The sequence below is a fragment of the Sciurus vulgaris genome (genome assembly GCF_902686455.1).
Source record: "Sciurus vulgaris genome assembly, chromosome: 14".
Classification (NCBI taxonomy): Eukaryota; Metazoa; Chordata; class Mammalia; order Rodentia; family Sciuridae; genus Sciurus; species Sciurus vulgaris.
In genome coordinates this window covers 75,941,325-75,960,599 of record NC_136475.1, presented here as the reverse complement: position 1 = coordinate 75,960,599, position 19,275 = coordinate 75,941,325, and the positions used below count along the sequence as shown (strand labels likewise).

The 19,275-nt window shown below is 52.7% G+C and overlaps 1 protein-coding gene across 2 annotated transcripts in view; it reads right to left on the bottom strand.

Annotated features, from left to right (window-relative positions):
- ALK (ALK receptor tyrosine kinase) overlaps window positions 1-19,275 on the bottom strand; it is a 663,114-nt gene that overhangs the window by 28,117 nt on the left and 615,722 nt on the right. The window contains exons 13-20 of one of the 2 annotated variants that reach the window (XM_079109946.1): window positions 13,952-14,102; window positions 8,111-8,242; window positions 7,213-7,357; window positions 5,604-5,786; window positions 4,339-4,437; window positions 3,703-3,855; window positions 2,630-2,734; window positions 488-674 (exon numbers count right to left, since the gene is read on the bottom strand). In XM_079109946.1, the coding sequence (XP_078966072.1) occupies window positions 488-674; window positions 2,630-2,734; window positions 3,703-3,855; window positions 4,339-4,437; window positions 5,604-5,786; window positions 7,213-7,357; window positions 8,111-8,242; window positions 13,952-14,102 (1,155 nt within the window). Of the gene's footprint in view, window positions 1-487; window positions 675-2,629; window positions 2,735-3,702; window positions 3,856-4,338; window positions 4,438-5,603; window positions 5,787-7,212; window positions 7,358-8,110; window positions 8,243-13,951; window positions 14,103-19,275 lie in introns of those variants that run through there. The other variant, XM_079109947.1, reaches the window with a different exon arrangement.

The following is a 19,275-nucleotide window of genomic DNA, read 5'->3' as shown; positions in this document are numbered from 1 at the left end:
CAATGGACCAATACAGGTTTGAACCAGGGATTTATCATGAAGTTCAAAAGTTCATTCACTTAGTGACTAGTTAATGATCTCTGTATTTGCCAGGGACACAGAGCTGAATAAGACATGGCCCTTGCCTGGAAGAGGCTTGCACTACCTGGGAAAGTGACAGATCACTGGCAGACACTTGCTGGGGAGTGTTGTGGTGAATGACAGGGATGGACAGGATGCTCAGGATGCTAAGAGGAGGAGCATTCTGCCCCACAGAGGGGTAAGGGACCAGGGGTCACTGAGAGGGGGTGCTCCAGTGGAATTTGAAAAGACCCCTGGTTCCTCTCATCGTATGAACTCCATACATACCCAGGGTGCTAAACAACCTGCCCCTGACCATTGAGCCCTGTCTCTTTGGGAGGCTGGGGGTACCACCAGGGATGGCTGAGGCTAGAGGAATCCACGGTGCTGCGATGGCATCCAACTCCCTAGATACCCCCCAACCCACCGAATGAGGGAGATGTTTTTCCGAGGCACTTCTTTTAGGTCACTGATGGACGAGGTCTTGCCGGCAAAGCAGTAGTTGGGGTTGTAGTCGGTCATGATGGTGGAGGTGCGGAGCTTGCTGAGCTTGTACTCTGGGCTCTGCAGCTCCATCTGCATGGCTTGAAGCTCCTGGTGCTTGCGGCGGTACACTGTAGACAGAAGAAGGCCCATTGCAAGGGGCCTGACCCTTGAAGCCCAGCACAGGCCACCTCCTCCAGGAAGCCTTCCAGGATTTCAATCTCCTCCCCTGAGCTCTTAACTTTTTCATCGTACTTACTAACTTGTGAGAGTGTCCTTTTACTAAAATGTCATTTAAAGCACAGGTACAGCTTAAAATTGTATAAATGGAAAAGAGTTTATTGATCGTACCGGGGCAGAGTTATGTTAGTCTGGGTCGTAAGATAAAATTAGATTCGCTGGGATGTTGTCAGGGGAGATGCCTGTGAAAGGAAATAGCGAAGGAGCTGGGGAAGGCTGAGACCCATCAGACCGTGTTGCCAGTCCGAGTCCACGTGAAGGAGGGACGAGCAGTCGCATAGCAGTACCCTAGCAGACATTTGGTGAAGTTCTCAGGGAGTTCTGAGGCCCACCTAGGCCCACAGAAAAGTCTCAGGTGTCCCAGAACCAGGTCTACCATTGCATTTCTGAGGTGCCCAGTTGTGAGGTGAGGTGACCTTCGTGCAAACACAGCAGTGGACTGGCAGCAGCTGTGGACTTGGTCAGCCGTGCTCCCTGTGGCCCTAGGAGACCTGCCAAGCCATGTGGCTTCTCCTGGAGCCGCCTGAGGTGGACCTGGCCACTCGACCTCTCTGGACCCCGCTGTCCTTCTCTGGACAGTAATTCCTCCCTGTTCCCCAAAGCCCCCCACTCCTCACCTCCTAGGGTTGTCATAATGAAATGAATTCCCCGACATAAAATGGTTTTGAAGAGTTCCAAAGCGCTCTACCATGCAAGTGACATTATCACGTTACTGCCGCCTCTGAGGACGCTCTCCAAGGCTAACTCCAGGGGGCAGGGAGAAATGGTGATTTGGAGCGGATTCTGCTGGTGCGGCCCAGCCCCACCGCTCACAGGCCAGGGCAAGGGCTGCCCACGGTCAGCCGTGATGGGCTCAGTCTCATCGTCCATGAAGTGCACCAGCCATGACACAGAGCTTTTTTATTTGCTTGATGGGGAAGGAATAAAGAAGAGGCTGTGCCTTGTACGTGGAGGACAAGGAACATGAAGGGCCACACGGGAATAGGAGGGTGTGGGAAGTCAAAACAGTCGACACCAGGAGCGAGTGGAACGAGGACTGAGGTGGCAGAGAGGACCCTGCCAGCTTTCTCAGAGTCCCCTCCTTGGATTTAATGATCTGAAATGCTCAAACTGCCAGGCACACGATGAGCGTGCAAGGAGTGCCATCTCTTATTCTCTGTCCCTTTGAAGGATGGCACCATATGGGGACGCAACATGGGGTGCCATCTCCCTGTCCCCCCGCAGCTTCCCTCACCCTGTGGGGCAGGCCTGCAGATGCTGCCAGCAGCCTTTCCCTCGCCCGTCTTCTTGCCCCTGTCCATCTGCCCCGGGCATCTAGCTGCCAGTAGAAAGCGTAGCTGGATCATGCTGAGCTCTGGGACCTCGGGTCAGCTCGCCTTGGCCGAATGGAAAACCCATGGAAACCACTTCCCATTCTCTCTGCTCGGGTGGGAGGGCCTGGGTAGTGGACTTGAGTGGCCTGTAGGGATTGGGCCATACGGGGCCTGTGCCTGCCGAAGCACACGAGAGCTGAGGGCCAAGTCTGGGAGTGGAGGGAGAACGTGGGCCCTCATGGGTTGGCCACTGAGTAGTGCCCCTCACCCCCTTGAGCAGCCAGGAGGCCATGCCTGGGGCTGAGGGTCAAGCTCAGGGTCTCCTTAGGGAACTGCCACTCTGGTGGGTAGAAGGACTGGGGGTTTCTTTTCTGGCTTGACCTGGGCGCCTTCCTCACCACTAAGGGGGTATCTTGTAAAACCGGGGTATACAGGAACTAGTGGGACAGAGTGACATCTTGGTGTCCACTACACATTCATCTCTGCCAGTCCTGCCTGCTGCACTTGGAAGCCCGAGGCCCCACCACACTCACCAATCATGATGCCGGAGAAAGCCAGGACGAGGGCGGCCACCAGGGCAGAGGTCACAACGGAGAGGATCAGCGAGAGTGGCAGGTGGGGCTCCGGGGTGGGTGACACTGGAAGACAAGTCCCAAGGGGGCACTGACAATGTCACTGCGTCTCCTCTGAGTTGGTCTCAAGTCCCAAATACCCTCCCTAGCTGGGACAAAAGTCAACCGCTGCTTCCCAGCTGGTCACACCTCCTTTTGGGGGACCACTGGTATAAAGCAGGCATGTGCTGGTTTTACAGGCCCACGACGCCAGCTTTGGGGTGGAGGGAAACTCGAACAGGAATGAGAACCAAATTCTGGGTGTTGGTCCAAAACATCCCCCGTACACAGTATAGGAAGAAGAAGGAAGGAGAAAGGGAAGTGGGTGTAGAAGGCATTTGAGGACCGCGGGGACTCCACATTCGCGAAGACCCAAGAGTAGAGTGCCCTCAGTGAGCCCTCAGGCTGAAATGCTCCTGTGTGGCTCCAGGGCCCAGGGCCCAGGACACGTGGAGGAGGGTCCCAGGTTCCCCCTGCTAGCCAGACCACACCAAGGCGTCTGGCCGGGTACCAGTCACACTTCTGGAGGGGCATAGGCACCTGGAACACATGCAGGTGAGGGGCAGCAGGGTGGTGGACAGGGCACAATTGTATCTGTATGATCAAAACAAACAGAATATTTAATCTGGGCAAGGTTTAAAGGAAAAAGACAGAAGTCCCGTCTTCAGACCTGCACTCACAAGGCTGCAGTGAGTTGAACAGGGCCCTGACTCTAAAACTCTAGAGACAAGGAGTGCCTTAGGGGTGCCGAGGTCCCTGTCACTGGGGTGCTGCAGGGGATGTGGGATGACTCCTTGGTGGAGATGTCCTGAGTGAGGGATGGAATGGATGACTAAGACTCCTTCAGGAGCTACAACTCATCTTTCCCACAAGGTCCCTTGGCTAGTCGCCACAGCACAGGCAGTGCAGGGACAGGGTGCTTGCAGGATTGAGTCAGTGTGAAAAGCAATTGCTCAAGGTATGGCTCCCTCCCCTCTCCCATCCTGTCCCCTTACCAATGCAGGAGACGCCATCCTCAGCCAGCACTGTCCCGTGGTCACAGAAGCAGATGACCTTGTGGCTCTCAGGGTCCATGTGACATTCGTCTACCTCACAGTGACTGCAGTTTAGGTAATGCTTAATATTCACTTCCCCGTGGCCCTCCATCACTGGTGACAAGGGGGAGGGTCAGACTGGGCTGAGCCTGTGGAGACCGCCCGGCACCCCACCTCCTGCCTTTGTGCTTTATGTCCAGCTGCTCACTGTAGGGTCTCTGGGCCCTGTTCCTAGGTCCCACCGGAAGCACATCTCTGTGTAGGGAAGCTTTCCCATGCATCTGGTGAGTGCAGCTCAGACAGAGGATGTGTCATTTTTGTGTGTCGAGGGGAAATTCCACACTCAGGACCCTTAGGTGGGCAGGTACCGGTGTGCCAGCTATTGCTGCATTTCTAGGACCAGCCAGCCTAGATGTCCATGTTACATCACACATCCTGACTTCCAGAATACTCGGCGAGATGAGCCTAGGAAGACCTGCCTGCCAGGGATCTATAATTGTGCCTTTGTATCCTGGACACGTGTCAGTGACCCTGAGGTTTTAGCTTGGTGGGAGAACTGGCCCAAGGAAGTTTGTTCCAGCACCTGGCAGAGGGTACCTTTTAAAGCCGGGGTATATAAGATGCCCAGGGGGCTGATAAAGGAAACCCCATCTTCCCCATCCATTTCAGGGTCATTGTTTGAGGCCGCATTGCCACCTGTGGCAAACCAGAAAAGAGTTGAACACAGAGAGGTGGGTGCCCAAATCTCAACACACATGCGCGTCAGCGGAGCATGCAGCTCTGGCCAAAGCCAGGGGTCGTGGGGCCTCAGGGGCAGGAGGGGTGGGGAGGGAAGGGAGGTTCAGGTCACAGAGGCTGTGCTTGGGACTTGGCTCAGTGGATGCTGGGTGTCTGGGCCTCTTTCTCCTCCAGGTTGGGGCCAACACTCCCGGGGAGTCTACCACTCTGCTGAGGCCCCCCCCAGGAAGCCAATGACGTGAGCAAGAGTCCAGAAAGCTTTAGTCTCTCCAGGCTGGTTGGGGCCTCTTTCAGGACCAACCCGGACAACAGCACTGAGGTGAGGACTTGCTCTCCAGTCCCCTTGGGTCAGGGCTGGGGAGTGGGGAGAGACGAGCCCCTGTGCCTTCAGGCTCCTGTCCCTCCTTTCATCTGGGGCTGGGTTATCTGGGGCTCCCCCCGGGCTCCTCCCGCCCACCCTCGTGTGGTCAACACGAGCATCTCATACAGCGCGTGGAAGCGAGACACAGACACGAACGGCACGGGGCAGGCATGCAGTGTGGCCTAATCTGGGGGCGGGGCGGGGGCGCCAGCCTCTGCTGACGGCAGCTGGGTCACTGGCTGCTTGCTGGAGAGCTGGGCTGGGGCTGCTGCAGTGGCCCTCAGGAGTGGCTCCATGGGCATGGAGAGCAGTGCCCTCTGGCAGCTGGTGGGCTGGGCAGGGGACAGAGTGAGGAGCCAGTGAAGCCACAGAAAAGTCCCTTGAGGCGCTGCCTTGGCCAGGCCACTCAAAGGAAGGCGTGGGACTGGGGGAGGGTGGCCTCCAAGGTTCTCGGGCCACAGGGTCCTTGCAGTGGCTTAAAGGATAGTGGGGGAAGCCAAAGTCCCCTCAGCTTCGGCTTTGAGGGAGATCAAGGATCACGTGGGATCTTGATGCTGTAGCCAAGGAAGCCTGCAGGCGGGGTGCTAGCTCGAAAGCCAACACCCTGCCTCTGGCTGGCCCAGCCAGGCGGCGGGGAGCGTGCAGTTACATCATAGGCCACACTGGGGAGGACGTGGGGGAGGGGGCCAGGATGGGAAAGGGAGGGGGATGCCTAGGACTATGTGGGGGAGGGAGTGACACCTTGAACACGAATCATCTTTACCTATGTATCCTCCGCCTCCTCCACCTGAGGAGCACCCCCCTCCACCCCCTCCGAAACCCCCTCTGGTCTCCCACCCCCACTTCTTCATGGCCTGGGGGCAGGCATGTCCTCCAGTAGCGCCCTCCAGCAAGGACTTTCCGGCCCAGAGCAAGGAAGTGTTATCTTTCCAGCCACCTCCACCACCTGCAGGGGAGAGAGGAGAAAAGGCCTCCCTAAGGAGGCTGGATGCTTCCCGGGGCACTCCCACCTGCTGCAGTTCCTGGGGTGACTTCAGTGGGTCCCGAGGGTTCCGCAGTCCACAGCTGGAAAACCAGGAGTGAGCCATTGGGCTAGGAGACCAGTTTGGCCACAGCCTGTCTTTAGGGAATTTGCCTGGTCCCTCTGCTTCCTTTTAGGCTTTTTTGGCTCAGAAGCAGGGAGTGTGCTTAGGGACTTGTGACGGTGGGGACAGGCAGCCAGACAACTCTTTTCCCCATGCCCACCCCCCTGAGGCACCACAGCTTCCTTTCATTAGCTGCTTCCCACCCTAACAACAACTGGACCCACGAGTCTCTGGGCAGCCGAGTGTCGGAGGCTGGCAGAGGTCACAGCATTGGTTTCTTGCAGGAATCCTGGACTAGGCACCGGACAGCGCCAGGAACTTTATTGTTTTCTGGCTGTGAAACTCTGGGCATGGACTTCCCCCATCTGAGCCTAGATGTCTCACCTGTAACTTGGGGATGAGACGACCCACCTCATGGGGTTGATGCTAGGATCAGTGGGGGAGTGGGTGTGTGAAATGCACAGCAAACCTCCCAGTGTGGGATTGGGGGCTTGAGAGGCAAAGGTGCAGGTGGCATCATGCCCCGGCTCGTGTGCTTTAGCCATCCCAAGGCCAGGAGCAGAGAAGGCCGGCGGGAGGGGTAACGCTTCCTGATCCCTGGGGCTGCCTTGAGCTGCTGCCAAGGAATTTAACCTACAGAGCTGAGGTTGGATGTGGCTCAGGTTGACCACAACCAATTTCTCCTGCTGGTCTTTGACATTCCAGGTCCCTAATTGCTCCATGTGACATTTCACCAGGCATCTACTTCCAAAGATCACAGCAGGTGATGGCAAGGAGTCTTGTGAGGAAAGAGCAGACTCAGCTGGTGTGTGTCTGGGGAGGAGGTCCCCGCCCGGAAGGGTCTTGGGGAAGAACTCTGGGTTGAGGTTCTCCCTACCCAGAGGGGGCCTAGAGTGGGTAGGTGAGGGGGCTTCAGATAGTGATGACTGTGTGCTAGAAAGAGGGAGCCAGGATTAGAAAATGAAGCTGACATCAGTCACAAGTTGGGATCTGAAGTGGAGTCAACAGAGCGGAGTGGAGGCCCCCAGGTGGACTGTGGGGACTGCCAGCCTTGGGGACTTCAGGGCGAGGGTGCCGAGTGCGGGTTTCACATGGCTGACTGAAAGGTAGTCACTAGGACCCTGGGTGCTGTCTGTCTTCCCTTGCTTGATGCTGGCACCAGCAGCCAGCGTTCCCAGCACCTCAGGGGCTAGCGGCCACTGTGCCTCCAGGTGTCTAACGGCAGCGTGGTGAGCTGAAGCCACACAGTCCGTGGGAGATTTCTGGCGGGGAGCTCGTGGGCTTTACCTGCGGCTCCGGAATTGCCATTCAGCCCTAGAACTGAGGAGTTATTCTCCAGTCTCTCTGGGTGGAACGTGTCTGTCTTGGCCCCATAGGCCCTGCCGCCACCGCCAGCTGCAATGATCAGGGGTACTGGCACTCCGTCCTTCATCTGGCCAGGGGAGACATTCAGAGATTGAGAAACTGAGCTGGGCATCCACGCGGGAGACCTCGAGCTCATGGTTTAATGTTTAAACCTGGCTGTTTGCAGAACCCCAAACTTAGGTTATAATAACCCCACCCCTCACAGTGCTTGTATCAGTGGGAGTTCTATCCGAGAAGCAAAGTCAGGGCATACACAAATGTGTGTGGGTGCATAGTTACATGCGGTCACATTACATATATCGGAGCTGGGAATAGATCTTTGAGGCCACTTATTCCAGTCCCTTTTCTGAAGCTTCTCAGACTCGTCTTGGAGTCTGGGTGCTGGGATTAGAAGCAGGTCTCTCTTCTCTCCCCTTCCTCTCCACTCTTAGGTATCTCTGACTCTGACTCCACATTCAAGGTTAAACCCTCAGCCCCATTGTCCCCATGGCAGAAGTTCCCTGAGTTTAGCTTTTGGCCTGGTTCTGATGGTATCTGAAAGGTCTGCCTTAGGACAGAGAACTGGCCTAAGAGGGACGAAGGATCTTCTTGGAGCCCTGCAGCAGGGTGGCGAAGCCCTGGCAAGGTGAACCTGGGCTGAAGAATGTGAGAGGAGAGCCGCCCTTTCTGGAACAACAGGCCCCTTTTTCTTTAGGTCTCAGCTTCTCATCTTTCAATGGGGATAGAGCATCTCAGGGCTTTCTGTCCAGTGCTGTCCTGGGCTACTACCCCATGACACCCAGAAGTCCCTGTCTTGGGAATCTGGCCAAGTGGACCTTACCTTAAACACGTAGGTGGCTCCGCCTCCACCACCCCCTCCTCCTGCCCACTCGTGCACACTTCTGTTCACGCGGATTTCTTCCTCGATCACGTTGTTCTCTCCAATGCAGACCTTCTGGATCAATTGGTTTGTCTGTAGAAACCAGAAGCACGTTAGGTTTGTATCCAAATCAGGGTTCCTCAGTTTCCAGCGGATGGATCTTGTATGCTTAATGTCAGGATCTGGCCCTTCTCAAATAGCTGTAGTTGGGTTGAGTCCTGCTCATGTCCTGCGTGGGCGAGGGAAAGGATTCCTGTCGGAGGGATGGGCTGGCTGTGAAGTAAAAGCTATGGAAATGATGTCACGAAATCAACAAACACATAGACCAGAAATTTATCTGAAGAGCGGGGGCAGTGACACGTTAGGCCGACCTGGGAGGTACAGCTTGGATACAAAATGCCATGAGGAGCAGGGAGCGCCAGGAGGAGGTTTGTTGCTTTTGGTGGTCAGTGAGGACTGGAAGGGTGGGTGGGCTTTAGCACAGAGAGTAGGGGAGTTCTGTCATTCTGGGAGGAGAAAGTGGCTGAGATCCAGTGGGAAGGGGTGGGTGTGTTGAGGTAAAGTCTAGAAGTCCATTTTAAAGAACTCCGTTCTAGGGCAGAGAGATGGTTCTGGAGGGCCTGTTAGGAAGAGTGCTATGAAGGCCCCATATGGTGAGAGAGACCTACGGGGACAAAACGGATCATGGCAGGAACCCTTAAATGCAACCCAGAATTCCTCTTTTAGGCAGGGGAGCCACTGAAGATTCTGGAGAAGCTGCAGTTCTGAAGAATCATGGGAAGAGTAAAGAAAAACAAAGCAAAGTGAAACCCAAAAGACACAGTGGAAGGATGAACTCAGATTTCATTCCCAACTCACCTTTGGGAAAGTCATTTCTCCACTTACGACATCTTATTCCTTCCGGGTAATGTCCCGTTTCCTGTCTCTAAAATATACTGGCACAGCCTACATAGAGTTCTCTGTCTTCCCTGTGGGCCTTGGAGTCAGACAGTCCACACTCACCACCCACCTTGGGTGGCTTGGTTTCTCTGGTCCTTCCTTATGGGACAGAAATGAAGGACAGGTTGGTGGGACAGCGAGTAAGGTGCCAGTGTCTCACACATTAGGGCCTGGAGAGCTGGCTGCAGTTATTATTTTATTTGGATTCACTTCTGGACCCCACAGATTCCTGGTGGGACTCAGAGATCTAGGAGTCCCTGGGATTGTGCAGGAAATCTCTGGAATTCCTGCATAAACAGGGTAGTGCTTCAAGAATAGCTACACCTGCTTGTCGGCCACCAGAGCTCAAATGGATTCTCCAAACACCGGCCTGACCTCAGTGGAAAATGACTTTTCTTTCAATTACTGGGGAAAAAAGCCAATAAAACATCAAATTTCCATCAAATGCTGCTGTGTAACCAGCCAGTGGACATGGCAATTCATCTTGAGCCACTCCTTATGCTAAAGCATTCAGGGATGCCAGCAATGAGTACTAGAGAAATTTCCAGATAAATAGCCGAGATGCAATTTGTTTTATGGCATTGTGGATTTAATGATGGAAATAATTTGATATTTTTTTAGAGTGGATTTGGTGTGGATGGAAGGCTCTGAATTGCTATTGTAGAGAATCAACCTATCTCTAGTGCATATGTAGCTCTGTTCAGGCTGGAGGGAGATTGCTGGAAGGGGGCATTGATAATGGTGGCCTGGGGCAGGTGTGGGCTGCAAGAAGCTTGTCCTGAGGCCGGGTCCAGGTGAAGAGAGAGGAAATGTGGGCTTCTACCTGCGCAGAGCACAGGATACTGGGTCTGCACTGGATTATTGGTAGCTCTTGCTAGAGATTTGCTGGGCCATGTGGGTGAGGCACCTCGCATCCCTGGACTGGCTCCATTTGGAAATCAAGGTGCTGCCTTGTCTAAACCAGAAGTGCTAAGAAGTCCCATGCCCAGGCCCTGCTCCCTTTCCTTCTCTTCTCTGTCTGTCAGCAGTGGGTCCTCGACCTGCTGGGGATGCCTGATTCAGAGAACAGAGTCTAGAGACTGTTGGGGTGAGGAAGAGAAGGCTGTGAGGTTTGAGGATGGCCTTTTATTTAACTAAATGGGGACCCATCCCTGTCCTCTATAGCTCCTGCTCCAGAGACACCCCTTAAATTGGTAGTGGGGTGAGGAATGGTCCACTCTTAGTCTGCGCCTTACTGGACCCAGCGGCAGCATTTGGCAGGGTTGATATACTTTCTTTGCCTGACGTCCAGGAGTCCACACCCTCCACGTCCTCTCCCACCTTGCCGACTACTCCTTTTTGATGTCCTTTGCTGGTTCTCTTCTTTTTCATGGCCTCTAACTGTTGGTCCCCAGGGCTCCTCCTTGGTCTTCTCTACCCGCACCACACCCTGGGTGGTCTCATCCCATCGCAGCTTTATGCTGTTTTCTTCAGACTTTGTCTTCACCTAGACCTCTCTCCTCGGCTCCAGCGGCCTACCTCCTGTTGTCCACCCAGCGTCTCCACTGACCCCCTGCAGACCTCCACATCAGTAGAGCCTGACCTTGGCCTTCAGATCTTGCCCCCAGCATGCTCCTTCCACATCATTCCCCATCTCCAGTGGCAGCTCCCTTCTTCTGGTGGCCAGGCTCCATCCTTGACTCTTCTTTCTCTCACTTTCTCATCTAATGAAGCAGGAAATCTTTTTGGATTTTACACTGAAAATAGGCCTAGAATTCAACCACTCTGACCATTTCCAGGGTCACCATCCTGGTCCACGTCACCCTGGTATCTTGCCTAGGTTAGGGCAATAGCCCTTGGACTCATTGCCCTGACCCTTCCCTTGAGCCCGTGCAGTCTGCTTTTCACAGTGAAGCCAGAGGGAGCCTCCTGCTACACATATCATATGGTCTCACGATCACTCAGCGCCATCCTATGACTGGAACGTGTCCTTAGACAGGGCTGCTCGGCCCCATTTCCCCGACCTCCTCCCTTGCCTCCCCTTTCTTTGCTCCCTCCGCTGCATCCCAGGGCATACAACATGCTCTCACCTGAGACTAGGCCTTTGCTGGGTCCCTCTTTTTTCCAGATGTTTGCTCCTCCCCCTGCTTGTTATAAGCTCCTTGCGAATAACGACATTCCCCCCCCCCCCACTGATATATTCCAAGTTCCTAGAATAGTGACTGGCACATAGTAGGTGCTCGACACATGTTGGTGGAATACATTTGAATGAATGAGAGCTCTCTGGCTCATGGGGTGGCCTTTCACAACAGTTGTCGGCTGGGCGATGGTGGAATTTAACTCATAGACCAGTGCTTTTCCTCCTGTAGAACTGTCTGGATTGTCCTTTCTGGGGGACACTACTGGGATCAAGCGGGTAAGAGACAAGGATTTTGCTAAATATTCTGCAATGTATAGGAAAGCTCTGCCCCACTTCCTGCCAAAAGAAATTTTTGCTACAAAATGCCAGCAGTGCCTCTGGCAAGGAAGCCTGATTTAGACTTCTGCTGCCAGGTAGGGTCTGGAAGGACGGGAGGAGCAGAGGCCAGGTGAGTGTGAGTGTGTGTGTGTGTGTGTGTGTGTGTGTGTGTGTGTGGTGGTGGTGGTGGGGTGTTTCCAGTGGCTGGAGCCCACTTCATGCTCAGGAGTGGCCAGGCACACGGAAAGAGCAACTCCCACAAATGTGCCGTTGAACCAGCAAAGTTGCCAAATCCTGTGGTTTAGTTCTTAGAGTTTATTTCATTCTACCAAGATGGTCTCTAGACACCATTTTTTTTTCTTAGACAGAAATGGGGACAGAGGTAGTAACTGAAAATGTATTTTTCCCTCTTCCAACAATTCAGGAGGTTTGGAAAAACCAGGGAAGGCCAATTACTTTCCCCATGCTATGCCCCACCCGACCAGTAGAGGGAGCTCTCCTTGACTCAGAATTGCCTCCTGCCCTGGGGACTCTCTCTGTTCATCCACTAAGTTTGAGAGTAAGTAGGTTGATTAACAAAAATGATAAAGGGCAGCAACCCAGAGGAACAAGTAGATTACAATTGAATTAAAACAAAAAGACTCGTTCCTGTGAAAAGACATAACTGATTACAATCCAATCAAGTAAAAGTTCCTTGCAGAAGTCAATGCAATCTTTCTGCTTAGATGAAAGAATTACATTAGCACTCAATAAATTCCTGTGAAAATTACAGCAGCCTGTAATTTAAAGACTTAATATATTATAAGAGGTTGAGAAGTCCTGATTATAGTTGCTAGATAAAAGCTGGAGTGGAGACCTTTCTCAGGTGGAAGGTTGCTCCTCTGAGCTCGCTCCTGTTCTGTGCTTTCATCTCATGTGGGATGGGGCAGGGAGGAAGGCTGAGCTTTACTCTTGCTTGCCACTCTTGGGGCTCCCAGCCCCAGCCTGGCTCTTAGGAGCTCTGGGTTTATTTTGTGACTTGAACTGCCCTTGTTCTTCTGCCTGTCCTCCCAGGCTGCTCTCTAATATGGTCCTGGAGAAGGAGCCTCCCTGGGCATGGGAACCCAGCACCATGCCCAGCCACCTGCCCCAAGCAAAGCTGTGCTTCAGATGAGGCTGGGGTCTGGCTCAACCCGCCCTGTGGCATCTCAAGTTTCTTCTAGGACAGTCAGCACTACCAGGGGCCTGTCCCTTTCCCCCAATACAGACAGGCACCTAGGGCATCTGTGGGTTGCTGTTGCTTAATTAATTGCCACTGTCCCATCCTCCTGCCAATTTTAGGTCACTCTGGGATTTCTCAGCTTCTGCTGTTGGAGTTCTCCCTCTTGGATAGCTGGTCACCCCATCCTGGGAGGGTCAGAAAGCAATGTCAGGCTGTCTCTGGGACTGCAGAAGCCTGTGTGGAGATGGGCTACAACATGGAAATTTTGTAAAACAGAGGCAGGGGCAGGGCATAGGAAAACAGGAGCCCAGAGCTCTGGACCACTTTGTGAATGAATGACTTTGGACAAGTCCCTTCTCCATTTTTCTCACCTATGAAATGTGGGAACTGGGCTGCACAGTTTATTCTGGGTCTTGGTTTATGTTTTAATTTTTTTGTTTAATCACACACATAATAAACAATATGTGAAAAATCCTTTTTGTAACAATTCCAGACATTATTGATCAAGCTCTTCCAATCCAGTCCCCTCCCAGCAGTAGCTACTGTTAGCTGTATCTTTCAGAACGTTTTTTTGTGCACTTAGGTACATCGATATGTGGCCACAAGTCTGTGATATCCAGCTGAACAAGAAGTTTAAGCTGGTATTTTCCTCTTTATAATAACATGATTAAAGATAGTGGCGCCCTAGCGAGGAAGTTCAGGAAGTAGGCTCCAACTTTTACTTCTGCAGAGAAGAATAATGACTAACTAGTTCATTTAAATAGCCTTTGGTCCTTCAGTTTCTTTTCTTTCTTTTTTTGGGGGGAGGGTACTGGGAATTGAACTCAGGGGCACTCGACCACTGAGTCATATCTTCAGTCCTATTTTATTTAGGGCGATTTTATTTTGCTGAGGCTGGCTTTGAACTCTCCATCCTCCTGCCTGAGCCTCCCTAGCCACTGGGATGACAGACATGAGCCACCAAGCCCTGCTCAGTTCTTCAGTTTTAAGGGTCAATCGTGAAACCCTTGCTTCAAGTTTGGTTTCTGTGGGGACCCATAGTCACATACCACCTACTTTTTTGTGCACCCAAATGACTCTGGAGGCAGAGGGGCATTTGCAGGCAGAACCAGGGGTGAGTCCTGCTGTCTTTGGAAGTGAACTCCCAGGAGCATGCTGGATGTTGGTGTCCTCCACGAGGCCTCCCCATGCTGGGTGAGGACAAACCCCTGCTCTGGGCACTTACACTGGGGCAGGCATCCTCCCCCTGCTGCCCGACCAGGATGTACAGCATGTCGTCCTTCTCCAGGTTGAAGATGCCCAGCACAGACACGCCGTGGGACCGCATCATGGTGTTCTTCCCGCCTTTCCCTCCGGCGGCTCCATAGCCCGAGATGCTGCAATGGGACAAAGCACATTGGTTCCTGCCACAATCAGAAGACTGACCCCTTTCCTGCCAACCAGTGGCTTCCAGGGGCCCAGGTACATCGCTGCCATGGTCATGTCTGAGCATTCTTGCCCATATCAGCCTGGTGAGGTGGATAGGGAGGGATTCCTCCTCTACCGTCAGGCGAGGACAGTCAAGTTCAGAGGGATGTCGAGCCAGGAGGGTGAGAAACTAGTAAGGTGTCAAGAAACAGAGAGAAGGAGGGAACGCATAGGCACAGAGTAAGGTTGGGGCGATGACTTCTCAAACACCTAAGTCCTCGCCATTTTGGATTTCTCAATCCAAGATCAAAAGACTCAAAAGACCTTGGATGGGTAACTTAATCTCTCTGTTCCTCATCTGTAGAATAGGGACAGTAAGAAAATCTACCTCCTAGCTACACGTTATGAAGATTAAAGGAATCCAGACAGTTTGTCTGAGAATTGTGGCTGCCACAAAATAGGCCCTCAGTGAATATTTGTTATCAGTAGCATGAGTGTCCGGAGAAGTAGCTGACTTTGTGCAAAGTTACACAGTCACCCCTCGGGGTCCAGAATCAAGGTTCCGCAGCAGAGACCGAGGAGAACATGTTTGTGAGCACAGACTGTTTACTCTCATCCCGCCAGTAACTCCTTCTGGAGCAATCTGTGTGCAGACAATAAACAACCAACCATGATGAAAATAAAAACAGAGTGTGGGGACGTGGGATTATATCTGCTGCCTCTTAGGACTGTTGAGATGAAATCAAGCAAGGAAGGGGAGAGAAAGAACTGGATCCATGAACCGTGTCAGAAGAGCAGCCCGTCTTGAAGACAGCTAGTGTACCAGCTAACAAATGCCAACAGCTGGCTCCCCAGAGACCAGCTGCCAGGGAGAGGGACTCGGGAGGATTTGCATGTTCCATACCTTCTGATCCAAGGCCTATTATGAACAACTGGGAAGAGATGAAAGGCAGTTTCGCCCACATGCATACACAGTGGCTTCTCCATGGACAGTTCTAGGAACTGCCCATGTTCTGATCATGGGAAGAGGCTCCCCCAAGGCTGAGTCCTCTGCTTTCTACCGCAGAGCTGAGCCTGGAGACTGAGACGTTAGCAACGCAGTAGGCGACGACTTGCCTTCTCTGTGAAATGCAAACAGAGACGCTCACACCCAGTTCAGGGCCCTGGCAGGTGCTTAGAAACCAGTTGGAGCATATTGAATGTCAGGAACAGTGTCAGACTGTGTGGACCAGAGACCTGAGATGGGCTCCAGATCCTCGAAGGACTTACCAAGAAACCGTGGACACGGTCCTAGATATGAAAAGAGAACTTTCACCATAGGGTGGCTATGTTGAAGAGGCAAAGTGGAGGGGTCTCTGGGGCTTCAAGGTCAGAGTGGATCATTGGCTACTTGTGAGTCCTCTTAGAGGTCCAACCTCTTTGACAGCAAAAGAATCTCATATTCTCTTCCAGACTCACGTGACCATCCAACATCAAGAAGAGACACTGGCACGAAAGCCCAGCCATGCTGCAAGTCTCCTTGCAAAGTGTGGGTTGTCAGGTGATCAGGCCCAGGAGGGATATGGAGGATGTGACAGGTGCCAGGACCTCTGTTGGGGTTGGGTGGAGGGCCAAGGTTGGCTTCATGGTGGGGCTGACCTATGGGGAGGCTCTCAGACAAGCAGAAAGGGGTGAGGGTAGGAGTCAGGGTTTGTGTGACCAGAAGTGAAGGGACAGGGAGCCTCTGGGACATCTGGCTGCAGCAGGCAGCTGGGATGGGGAGGGTGGGTTGTAGGTTTGCCTACCACGCTGGGCAGCATGCAAGCTGACATGCATCTGTCATCCCAATAGCCATAAATAGGAGAGGATTAATCTCATTTGACAGATGAAGAGACTGAGGCTCAGAGGGATTAAATAACTCATCCGAGGTCATGGAGCTGGCCACTGGCAGACTCTGGTCCAGACCCATACATCTGCCTCCTAGAGGCCATCTCCTCTCCTGTATGCTCCTAGGAGGCTGCTGTGGAGGTATAAAGATGAAGGCCTGAGGAGACATCAGCTCATTCTAATTCCCTGTGACCCTCAAGTCACCTCTGACCCATTAAAGATGGACAGAGCTGACAGACTGGGGAAAAGGAAACTTTTTTGGTAGAAGGTGAGAGGAAGCCAAGTTACTTAGCTCAAAGAAGGGAAGCCTGGGGTGTGGGGGCTGGCAGCGTGGCTTCCAGAGAGTGTGCAGTTTCAGGACAGAAATGGGACCTGGACGCTGTCCTACTCACTACTCCCGGCTCCTGGGGTTTGGCCAGGCTGCATGAAAGAATCATTTCAACCTAAAGGTGTAGTTTGCTTGGAAAACTTCTGCCTATGTCCTTGTCCTGCCCACTCCTGCTTATGGCTGAGAGGTAAGCTAATTCCTTTCTGCCTCATTTGCGTAGCCATTTGCATCAATCTGCATGCATTATGAATCATTCTGAACTCTTTCATAGGTTTAAATTTAGTCAAATCATTACATTTTAGAAGTTGTTCTTGACTCCTTTTTTCTTACTAAACCTTTTCTGTTTCTCCTGCCCCTCAACCAAATTGGAATGGCAGCTCCCTCTAGGACTTGACCCAGCTCTTGGCAGTGGGGTAGGCTGCCACGAGCTCTCAGCTCTGAATCACATGCTGCTTATAGTTCTCGCTATGGAGCTGTGTGACCTGAGACAAATTGGTCAACCTCTCAGAGCCTCAGCTTCTACTATCAATGAAGGAAATGAGGTCACAACCCTGCTTCATATATGGGGTAAATAGCTGATTGGAAAAGTCTGCAAATGAGGCACTAGGGGTGTCTCTGGGCTGGAGTCAGCTCCATGTATTCTAGGGCTGACGGTAGAACTTGGCAATCAGGTGTCAGTGCCCAGAGTCGTCTTTGCCAGGTGGTGGCCTCAGCCCCCAGACTTCCATCCTGGACTAGGGACTGGCTTAAAGTCATTGGACAGGCAGCTGCCTGCCTGCACTAATTGCTGGGGCCCTGGGAAGCAGTGGCTCCCTCATCAGCCCTGAGGCCTGAAATTCCACTATTTAGAGCTTCAGTCCTTTGGAAGCTTCTAGTTGCTACTACAAGACTGATCTGCTTGGGAGTGGGATGGGCCACAGTGAAAAAAGCAGGGTTAGAATGCACACTGACCTGGTTCCAAATCCAAACTCTGCTACTCAGACCAGGAGCGGGTGAGGCCTGCGCAGTCCCTCCTTCCAGCTGCTCACCCTGCACTCGATGCCCCTGAGAACCAGAACCTCCTGAAAAGTGCCCAAGAAGCCTTGCTTATCTCTCCCTGGTTCTGGCCCTGCCAGTCTTACTCACTAGCTGTGTGACCTTGGCTAGTTTATCTACCCTCTCTGAGCCCCAGTTTCCCTGCATACAAATGGGAGATAATAATAATGCCTACCTTGAAAAATAGTTGTGAGAATTAAATGAGATAATTCCTATAAAGATCTGATTTGGTGCCTAGAGGGTAACCAGAGAGTGACAAGTGATAGCCACAGTCCTGCAGGTGAGCCGTCCACCCCTCTCCTGGGGGTGGCTTCTGGGAGGTAGAGGAGGTGAACCAAGGAGATGGGGGCAGTAGGTGGACCAGAGTGTGGCCAAGGGGATGTGGGTGGAGGCTGTACAGCTTCCCCTGGGACCCACCTCTGTATAGAATCTGGGAAGCACAAGCCAGTCTGAGTATTTTTGAAGACTCAAACTCTGGAAATAACATCACACAAACTCACGCCAGAATAATAACCGCAGCCCGAATCTCTGAAGCGCTCTCCCCCACCCTTGTAAACAGTTTATTTTTGATGGTTGACAAATGACAAGAAATTAATATACCTGCCACTCAAGTGGGGAAAACGACTTGCAGTGATTCCAATTTACGGGAAATTACACGATACTGCTCTCAAAGAGTTGATGCTGTAATTTTTTGTTTTTTGTTATTTTTCCCCTCATCTAAATCCATGTCCCCTGGTCAGAATGGATGTTTATTGGGTTTGTGTTTTGTATTATTGACTGTGAGCCATTGTTACCTGATGTAATTGAGTTGTGAATCTTTTTTAAATAAAGAATTAGCAGCAAATCTGAGCGGCTGCCTGCTGGATCCAGAAATGACAGCGCAGCTGGTGTGCAGCATGTTGGTGGTGTCTGTACTCACTTAGGAGGGGGAGGAGAGAGACCCCCACTCAGTGGAACACAGGGCACCCCATTTCTCTCCTGTACTACCCTCGGGTGGACCATGCTCAGGCCTCCAGCTCCCATCTGCTGCCTGGGCCGAGTCCCTCCCTCCTCGGTGTCACTTTCCCCATCTGTGAAATCAGGATGGTAAGATCTGGCGGGCCTGCCAGCGTGGCCTGGGCTTGGGCCGCCGGGGCTTCCCGATCCCGTGAACAGTCATACAATCCAAATGGGTCACTTGAGCATCAGTTGACACCCTGGGGGCTGGTGTCGAAGGGGCCTGTCATGGAGGCCTGTGCTCGTCGGGGGGGCCACCTGGTCCTGTTCCTACTGCATCTATGAGTAGGGCACATGGTCCAGTCCACTTCTTGCCTCAGCATTCTCCTAACAGTGCAGACTGGAGGGAACCTCGCGACCTCTTTACAACCCTCACACTGCAGAGGAGGAAAGGCGGCGTTCAAGGTCACGTGGTGTGTTGGCGGCAGAAGTTGGACCGACACTCCATCCTGCTCTGTGCTCTTCATAGCGAGGGCTCCCTGTGCAATGACTTAGCAGTTCATTGTGCTTTGGGACGTCGCTTCTGCTATTGTCCAGAGCTTGATTGGAATTGTGGGCTACTATGGAACTTTCCTGCCCTGTGGTCTTTCTGGAGACCATGAGACTTTGGAGTCTGAGTCATCTCCTCCAGTCCTGAGGTACCTACTCAGTGCCTGGCACACAATAGGATGCCCCTGGTTCAGTGCTAAGCACAAAGTAGGCATCCCGCAGCTCAGTGGCTGACGTGTGTGTGTGTGTGTGTGTGTGTGTGTGTGTGTGTGTGTGTGTGTGTGAGACTCCATGGTAGTTTGTGGATTGGGTTGAATTACTGTGTTATCCAGCTGCACACACTGGTCCTTGGAGCCAGGTAAAAATGTGAATGTCATTGATGGAGACCATCAGGAACAGCTGTGGCCTCGGCCAGCTGGCTCCAGCTG